At 37.6% G+C, this 10373-nt stretch overlaps 1 protein-coding gene across 1 annotated transcript in view; it reads right to left on the reverse strand.

Moving 5' to 3' along the window:
• LOC107096552 (copine-8-like) overlaps window positions 1-10027 on the reverse strand; it is a 43751-nt gene extending 33724 nt beyond the window's left edge. Inside the window, exon 1 of the mRNA XM_015393257.1 lies at window positions 9790-10027. Coding sequence (XP_015248743.1) covers window positions 9790-9872 — 83 coding nt within the window. The 5' untranslated portion in view covers window positions 9873-10027. The remainder of the gene's footprint in view (window positions 1-9789) is intronic.
• Window positions 10028-10373: the final 346 nt, after the last annotated feature.

The following is a 10373-nucleotide window of genomic DNA, read 5'->3' on the forward strand; positions in this document are numbered from 1 at the left end:
CTGTTAGGGGAAGCCCTAGGTGCTCCCCTGGGCCTCCTCCCGGTGGGACGTGCCTGGAACACCTCCCGAGGGAGACGTCCAGGGGGCATCCGAAGAAGATGTCCGAGCCACCTCAACTGACTCCTCTCGATGTGGAGGAGAACCGGCTCTACACTGAGCCTCTCCCGAATGACCGAGCCCCTCACCCTATCTCTAAGGGAGAGCCCAGCCATATTTAGACATCATATTTCTCTATGCGCTGGAAGGCAGCTTAGGTTAATTTTACTTTTGATATTACAAATAAGACATAAAGAATTCTGCATTCTATTCTGAGAAATCTACAATAAAAATGATCTTTTGTTTTGTTTATGATTTAATGATCCTGGCTATCTCTGGGTAGAACTAAAAGCAAAAGACCTCTTCTTTCCATTAATGAAATCTTTTCAGTCTGTTTTTTTTCCCCCATCCTCCATCAGGAAAGCACCACATTGAGGGTGACACATCGACCAAACTCTCAGCAGGTCAGTGTCCAGCTTCAATGCAGCCACATCCAAACACGTCGATTCTCAGAGGGAATACGCTTCCTACCTTTTGTGTCCAAAGGTCATGGCTATCTCTACGCTGTGTACCACTCAGATCAGTAGATCCCCCATCCCCTTAAGGTTCACAAGGGTCTTTTGATCATGCAGCTCTAAAAATGTTGCCAAGGTTGTTGTTAACAATCCTGGCAGAACACATGTAGCACATATGTGTGTGTGAGACAAGGGCCGCAGCAGACTGGGGTATTTTCTCCTCATAAGCATGCAATATTAGACAATTAATCAGGTTGTTAGTTCTGCTGGTTTACTAGCCATGATAAATCGAAGACAGTCACGATTCCTTGAGTGGAGCGGGTCTTTAACCTGAAGATGGCTTCTTTCCAAGACTGGATGCTTTAGCAGTTCACAAAAGGCATGAGAGTGGGAAAATCACACCGCCCACAGGATAGGAGTGCTGAGAGATTCTGGGGGTTTTATGTCTGGGTAGCACCTCAAAAGGCTTAGACGCAAAAGCATGGTTCTGTCTCTGTTTGAAAAATAAAAGTCTCTGTGTCTGTTGCAGGTTATACAGGAGACCACTGGCATTTAAAGCTAAAGCCTCAGCTGATTGAATGGTGTTTCGGAGCCACGTCAAGTTCAATGATTCATTGCATTTCTAACCACATTCACGGCCTGCTCACATTCATCATGATGGAAATTGATTCTTTTATTCAAAGCTCGGTGGCCGGCGACTACACATTCATCTTCAACTCCACACCTATCAGCGTTCTCTGAAACCTGGAACTATATTGAAAAGACTAGACCTAAAGACATAGAACTGGTTTCGCCTAATTTACAGCCTAAACATAATTAAAGTTATATGAAAAAAAAATCACTGTAAGTATTTCCTTTTTTCTTTCTAATCTTCAGATGAAGAGTATAAAGCATTAATCTCATTTGCTCTGCTGCTAAATAATCGCCTGATCGTCTTCAGGGTCAAGGGTCATTGCCATGTAAAATTGGTCAAATTATTACAAGCTAAATGATTCTGAAAATTGCTCCACTTTTATCTTTTCCTACATTTTGACTTCTCTTTTCACCAGGATGGAATCTTACCCCCGAGCTGTGTTTTCTACCTCCAACTGGGGCAATATCTTAAAGGCTAATTGAATTTTTGGTTGTCGTGCAGAGAAATCATGTGACAGGAGAAAAAGAATCGTAGATGGCAGGGCTCAATGTTACCATCGCCCGATCTCCCGGGGCAAGTAGTTTTTATTGTCGGTAGAGTACAAATTTCATTGCATTTGCCCACCGGGCAGGATGGCGTGATTTTTGTCCGGGAATTGGCGCAAATCAGGCACATTTTTTTGGATTTGGCAGGCTAAAAAAACAAGAACAAGGCAAAAAAATGTAAGTACAGTAACCCACCCACCCCCTATTTTACCCTTCACCCATTTCACCCACTACCCAGATAACCCTAGATTAAAAATTATTTTTCAGGGATTAGGAAAATTGGCATAATTGTATGCCATGCGCACAGTGTAAATATGGCTACCATATGGCAGTCTTCTGTACAGTGATGAAGGTCATACATTAAAAAATTTTCATGAAATTTTTTTCTCTTAGACATTGGAGAGGTGCATTTAAATGTTATAGAGCTAAACATGTTAAATTGGTGACCTGTTATTATTATTGTCTTGTTGAGGCAATTATTTTGTCAGGGAAAACTAATCCTGAGTCAGTTAAAAGTCAGGAAATTCTGAAATTATGTAAGACTGTGGAAACCCTGTATAAAATAACTATGTGTAATGATTCTCTAGAAAAGTCACATTATATTAATAGTATTATCTTATATAAACATACCGTGACTCTAAAATAAGTTATTCATTGGTGACATTGACTTCTGTCTTGTGATTTATCTTAAGTTTTTAACCTGTCAAGTTTTTTTTAGATTTTTAACATTACAATTTATTTTTTCAAGCACACAACAGTTTAAAGCAAAGTTTAGTTTGAAAAGAATGTGCAGGAAGGATTGAAAAGCATGTTAACACGGTAATGTAGGCTTGAGTTCATTATTTGACGCATGCATATACACACCAGGAACCTGTAAACTAAAAAAATACTGAATTACAAAAAACATTTCAAAAACAAACATGTTTCATTGATATCTATACAAAAATAAACATTAGGAACTATATTTATCAAACATTATACTGGGCAAGTAAAAATTGTTTCTGGGCAAATGAAATGTGAAAGTCACTTGCCCAAAGGGCAAGTGGTAAAAATCCTTAACGTCAACCCCTGGATGGTAACTTAAACATGAGTATTTCGCTTCCTGACATGTTTCAGACTTTAGATTAGATTGAATTACTTTATTTCCCCTCTGTAATAAAGGACGCAGATTAACACTTAATTTACAGAGCGTTCGCTCAGGCCAGCTGTGAACTGCCCAGCAAACATGCAGCAATTATTATTGTCATGACCCAAATTCAGAGGTCAGGAGACAGAGGTGAGTTTTGCGGATTAGATCAGGTAGTCCAAGGCAACAGAGGCAAAAATTCTAAATCTAGTGACGTGATGAAATGAACCAAGGCTTTGAGGCGTGTGTCGAGTAATGGAGGGGGCGTTTCCCCGAAGGTCGAGGCGTGATTCATTTAGGGGAGGGGCCTAAATTGATGACGTCCGAAGCCTCGCTATCGTGATACCACGTGACCGCTTCGGGAAGTGGTTCAGAAAGCGCAAGAACTTCGACAGGCATTTAAACAGCCTCAGTATTCAGTCAAGATGTGCAAGTTTTTAGGAGAGTTGCTGTCAGTTGGAGAGAGTTTGGATAGATTCTAAGAATAAATTGGTTGGAAAAACAACCAATCTTGTTGGTTAAAACTATTTAAATAGATTAAACAATGTAATGATCAAAATCTGAGCAAGCCTCTGGACACAGTTGAACAACTACCAATGTTGGTGGCGTCAGCTGTAATTCATTGACTTTGACTCCTGAGATTGATGGAGTCAACCTTAAAGTTTTGAAAGTTGCGATTATACTTAGGTATTTTGGCTAATGTGACTAATTTGTATTGGTTTGTCTTAGTACAAAATATAGATTAGGTAAAAACACTGCCAAATTAGATAGGTTGGTTTAGCTAAAAGATTGGTTGAACACATAACTTCCAACCCAATTAAAACCAAAAACCAGGTACAAAGATTGATGTTTAAAAAGGAATTATAGGGGACCAACCAAGGACCAGCCAAAGGCCCATCAAGGAAAGTGGGGAAATTTTGAATGGCTACTACTGTAGTTACAGAAGTACATGGGTACTCTACCCAGTGCCAGGTACCATCAATGAATGAAAAGCAAGGAGTATCACTGAGTATTTCTGCAGAGTAGATGGTTTTATAATAGCTGATCATGCTGTGCTATTGGAGGTGATCCATATACTGTATCACCAACTGTAGTTAATGCATTAACATGTTAAAGATTTTGGAAACATTTAATTCTTCCTGAATTATTATTTTCAAATAATCTTACTGTTCTTATTATTTCTCGTCCCCCCATGGTGATGCAGTTTAGGTCTTCAACGTTAATAGAGGGGATTCAGGTACATCTTCAGGTTTCGACAGGAAAGGCAAGTCCGTCAACAAATTGTATAACCTAAAGTGCTCATCATGCTTATCTTTTTTTATATACTAGAATCTGGTTAATCCTTACTATTTTGTTGATTTGTGAGACTTTACAAAAACATACACACATATAGAGTGCCTAGGGAACTAATCAGGAACTAACGGGCAGTTAACCAGGACTTACTGGGAATTATCCAGCCTTATAATGCGACTAATGCTTAATTTATCAAAGAAACACAGAATAACTAATCAGGAAAACAGGGGGGGGACTAAAAAAGGACCTAACGGGTAGGTAACCAGTACTGGGATTACTGGTTAATTACTGCAAAAACAGAAGAGAAATCCTCCCTGTTTGTTCTGAAATAACCATACATCCCTGATGTCACAGATTGTGAAAACATCTGTTACTTTTCAATAACTTACTTCATTGGTTCTCTCTGTTATATACCTGACTATCAAGAATGAATGAGAGAATTAATGAATGAATGAATGAATGAATGAGTGAATGAGAGAATGAATGAATGAATGAATTAATGAGAGAATGAATGAAGGAATGAATGAATGAATAAGAATCTATTTCAGCCATTTTTTTGACAAACAACAATATACAACAATAAATGAATCAACAAAATACACAGAAAAGAGACACTAACTATATTCACCTCAACATAAACAGAAACCTCCACCAAATAAGCCTGTCGATATATACAGCCAGAGAAATTATATCGATTAAAGGAAATTGTCTGAAAAGGGGTATGAAGAAGTAAAACTTTTTCATACCCCCTCTCCCTCTAATTCCACTTAAATTAACCTTAAGTCGAGTAATCTTCCTATTAAACTTGTTTTCTGTCACAAAAAAATGATTGTCTCCCTTTTATCTCCTCTTTCTTTCATAGTTTCTTCTTTTTCTTGTGTTTCCTTTGCTGTTCTACTATCCCTTTGCAGCATCCATATAATCTGAAATACTCCCTGCATGAATTATAGCTATTTACATGCATTAATCAAGCGGAACACCATGGCGATATCCATACTGCTCCACTTGTGAAAGTAAAATCTTTTGAGTTCTCTTTTTGGCATCAAGACAATTATTCCTATTGCCACATTGCCAGACAAGAGACTGTTAAAAAAAAAAGTCACACACACACATATATATTTATATATATATATATATTTCAAATACAAATCTCCATACATAGATGTAAATGAATATATTCACTCCACTACACAAACACATCAGGCCAAAATCCACATGACAAGTTTATACATCGGCAGAGTAACGCGACCAAAACCCCCATTCATCAGTGCCACATCCCGCCTCGGACCCCACAGCAACATCCACCTCCCCTCGTCATCACAGTGCATCTTGAAAAACATCAGTTTGAGCCTTTTTTTAAACAGACTCATGCTTGGACATTGCTTGGTGAGTTTGTTCCAGACCTTCGACCACTGACTGAAATATTCATTCTCTTCATGGTGGCTCGAACACCACAAGGTTCTGAAGTTAAGGTTTTCCCCAAAGTCTTAGCCCCCCACTCTATCAGAAAACAGCCTTTGAATATTTCCTGGTTGTTTATAAAGTAAAGTAAAACCTCCTATTGGCTCCTGATTAGTTACTCTGTGTTTCCAAGGGAGCTCAGCAGTTCCTTTAATAAGGCTGGGTGTTTCCCTGTAAGTACTGCTGAAATGCTCATCAGCTCCTGATTAGTTCCATAGTAGTTGAATCCAACCATGTTGGCGTAGTTATATTCTACCTATTCCTGGGCTCTGCTTAATCACACCTGAATCAAATAATTGGGTCTTTAGAAGCAAACCAGTCCAGGAGGACACAAGATTCACAGCCATGCTGAACTAGATCTTTATTTACCATCTCCAACCGCAGCGTTGTGTCAGAAGCATTCCTCTACAGGCTGTGAGACTGAGCGGCTATACGTTTCCTCATAAACAACTGACACAAACAATACATCACTTAGTGACTCAAAATGCCTTCGCCTCCATTAGAAAAAGCTCGGCTGCTCTTTGACCATTTTCCCTTCTATCCATCCTATTAAACATCAAGAGGACGTGGAAACCCTGGCTTATCCATTACGCGTACATGAATAAAAAACAGCATTTGTTAGAAAACTGAGATGAGTCACAGCTCAGATGAGCATTTTCCTACTATGCTATCAAAAATTTAAAAAAAAAATCACCCAGATGGTGCCATCTCTGTTTTTCAGAAGTAATGTCCACACAGCCTCTGATCTTGAATCATTACGGATGTTGCAGGCTCGCTTCTTCTGTTGGACCATTTTTATTTGTTGGTTTTTTTAGAGATGGTGTCTCCAACAGTTATTTTCTGATTTGAAGTCTCTAGAAATAGGATTTACTGTACACTAAATTCTTCAGGGTTTTATTTTGTATTATTGAAAAAAAAAAAATAGAGAATGAAAGCATAAAACCTGGATCTGAGATACAGTGATCAAACCAAGAGTGGAAGGAATATCTCTTTCAGTCCCTGAGTTCAGCCAAATAAGTCAATAAAATGCAACAACAACAATACATGTTCTGTTTCTAGCCCCATATGAGCATATTATGGTTTTGAGGTTTATTTACAACTGTGGGCAATCTCAGAAAATCATAACTTGGTATTGATTTTATATTTGCCGACATGCCGTTTTGGATAAAATATTCACAGAAACACAACATATGCTTTTAATCCTATAGGGCTGCAGTCTACTGCATAGGAAAACATGCAGTTTCCTATATATATATATATATATATATATATATATATATATATATATCCTGCTCACCCTGGCCCATCTTTCCCATGATGCAGATTCCTCTTCCACTCTTATTAGTGAGTTCTGGCATCAGTCAATGCTTATATACACATCACCACTATGCAGAGTGTGAGTGGAAGAAAACGAAAACACAACAGCCAGGAAATTATCCATTAACCTCTAGCCGTAGCGATACTGTTTTCATCGTTTTATTATTATTATTATATTAAATATATATACTGGCCAGCTCTGTAAAGATCACATGCAAAATCTACAAACTGCTGTTTTCAGGGAGCTGTTTCTAGGAATATTTGATTTCAAGGAAAAAAGAAAGGAAAATGCTTATGGTTTGTTCTGGTCGAAATCCAAATCATAAAACAATGATTCATTGAGTTTAATGAAAAACATTAATTTTATCTGGTGTACTTGGAGAACAGTGAACCATAGTCCTTTTATTTTATAATACTAATTATGAATTAGTTTAATGAAAACATAAATAGAAAAACTATAAAACATAGCTATAATATGCTTATATTTTAGTGCAGCTACTGACAGATCCTTATTATCCATTTGATTTGGTTAAAAGTATTGAATCTAATATCTTAACTGTTGACAGACTGTAAACATCCCTACAGGCGGCTCCAAAGACTTGAGGTTTTATTTAGGAGAGGTGGGCAATAACTGCTCACATTTGCTTCAGTAAACTGTATTAAAAAAACAAACATCCTTTTTGAAGTAGTTGTGCTTTCCTGTACTTTTTCCTTCTACTTAACGACTATTCTTGTAAGAGTATCGCTACTCTTCACTGAGTGAACTGTCTGGTTACGCCCCCCAGCACGAGGAAGATGTAGCTCAAAGTTCTTTATCCTTTGCTGACTTATACACAATGGATCGTTTTATAAATTCATTTTGAAAAAATTACTTCTTTTGTTCATATTCGTTATTCTGCAATATTATCTATTTATATTTTTTACTTTGTTGCATAACTTTAAAATACCAGAATTGTAATTCCCTGTCTGCTGGCATAAATGTAAATATTAAATCAGATGTTAAAGAAGCAACAGATACTCAGTAACTTGAGAAACATTATGCAAAATCCTTCTTTACTCTAACTATTCTACTTTTATGTGAGTAAAATAATCTAAAGGTATTGCTATTATACATGAGTAAGACTTTTGGGAGCAACACATCATGTGGGGATTCCTGCCGTATATGGAGGGGGAAAATACGCTATGAAACAAAAATGTTACCATGAAATAAGCAGATGTAACATTTAATTATTTGTTTAACATGCATGATTCAAATATTAAATATACAAATTTATCATTTATAAATACAGAAATAATCTAATGTCCATTTTAATATGAAAACCTACATTTAAAATAAATCAAATGGAATAAAAAATATATATATGTTTAATCTACTTCCTTTACTCTGTACTACTGTAATAATTATGGTATGAAATAATGTTATTGTTGTATTTAGGGGTAGCTGGCTGATTTGTTGGGACAATAGCACACCGCATTCTGCTTCATTTTGCATAAATATTATTAAAATCTATCAGAAAAACAAGTGATTTATCAGATTAATCAGATATTGATGTAATTATCAATGATTTAGTATTTGAATCGGGACATAGAGTAATGGTAAACAGATCCTCAAACATGGAACTGGCTATAATGATAACCTGCTTACAGCAGAAATTAATTACAAACTAAAAATCTAAATAATATATTAAAAATAAAGATAAAATATATATGCAATACTTCAATTAAATATGAAATTGTTTTACCATTTGCAATTCATTTGAAATGTGTGACAGAATGCTTTCATTTAAAGAAGTTTATTTACTGATAGTTTAGATTAATCGATAGGTGAGTTATTGATTAATTTATAAATAAATAGGTGAGTCCCTACTTAATACCCCAATAAGGAAAGTTCAGCTCAGAATCAACATGCTAAGATTCAACAACATTTTCCTGACTGTCATCCGTCTTTCCCGATCTTTGCAGATTCTGACCCGGTTTCTGTCATTTATAACTTAAAATCTTGTGTGATATTTATTTATCTCAGGCATTTTGTGACCATCCAATATGTACTTCATATATGGCAACCAATCAAATACTCCATTCAAGCAGCCCTTTGATCTGGATGATGCTTTAGTCTCCACATACTGCAGCTTTTAATCATTTGAAGCCATGAAATCTTCCAATACACCAAGATTAAAATATATACAACAGATTTAATAAATTGAAAAGCCTTGTGGGGAGATTGTGTTTTAATTTGCTCACTGCATGTAGTCCATGGATGGAACAGGCATTAGGATTCTCATTCCTAGCACTGTACTACATCTTTACATCAAAAATAGAAGTTTAAAAGAGCATCTAATCTAATTAGATGATGTGTTTTTGTGTGTGTGAGGAAACCTCTATTCAGATTTTTTCTAGTTTTCCTCTAAGTCGTAAATTAATGATTTTTTTCCACAAGCAGCTGATTAATGGAAAGCCAGCAGGCACTCTGTCAATTTCTAAAGAAAACTCTCAGTCACATGAAGCCTTTGGCAGCAGCTGTGTGTTTCTGACAGCCCGGTTGAGCCTCAAACACCTCCTTAAACCACACATTTCAGGCTGATGAAGGTTTCCATCATATCTCCTGCATCTTGACCCCTGCTTCAGCAGCACAGCTCCATCAAGCTAGAAAATTTGCGCTCCTTTAGAGCTGCTGGTGGTTGGTGTGTTTGCAAACTGCCAGGATGCTCTCACAGCAGAGGCGCTTTCCATGCATCCGCAGCTTAAATACAGAGATGAGGATGAGGAGCGCGCAGGGAGTTCCTCTGCAGCCTTCAGCCTCCATCCATCCCCTCAGCTGAGCTTTCCAAACATCTCCTCTGAGCGCAGCAGCGCTGTACTCACCTGCAGGACACCGTCAGCTCAACTTTGGTGGCGGGTATCGCAGCGGTGAAGGGGTCTGCGTCCCCGATGCGCGCCATGTTCATGGAGAAGCCGCTCCGTCCGATCACAGATGTCCCTTCCTTTGGAGCCTCATCGGTGGCATGAGGGGAGACGGGACTGTTCTCTTTAATCACTTTTATATTTTTTTATTTGATTTATTCATTTATTGATATTTACAATAAGCCCGATTTGTCTTGTGGAAGCGCGGAAACAAACACCGAGTCTGTGCTGCTGCGCGTCTTTGTGCGCCTCCGAGCTCTGGAGGAGAGGATGGAGAGATGGAGAGAGGAGGGCGGGAGGATCCACGTGCTGACACACCAAGAAATGCACTGTACCCTGCTATCAGAGCCAGCCCGAGGCATAGGCTGTGTTTGCGGCTCCTTGGGGCCCCCTGCTGACTTCACATGTATGGAGGACCAAGAGAGTCACTAAAAAAACAAAAACAGCCAAATTTTACATTTAAATCATGCTATTATTAGAAATCTAATCTGAAAAGTGTTTTCTAAATGAGTATTTTAAATTGAATTATTAAAAAGGAATTGTAA

This window comes from Cyprinodon variegatus, unplaced genomic scaffold (assembly GCF_000732505.1).
Source record: "Cyprinodon variegatus isolate N-32 unplaced genomic scaffold, C_variegatus-1.0 Scaffold632, whole genome shotgun sequence".
Lineage (NCBI taxonomy): Eukaryota > Metazoa > Chordata > Actinopteri > Cyprinodontiformes > Cyprinodontidae > Cyprinodon > Cyprinodon variegatus.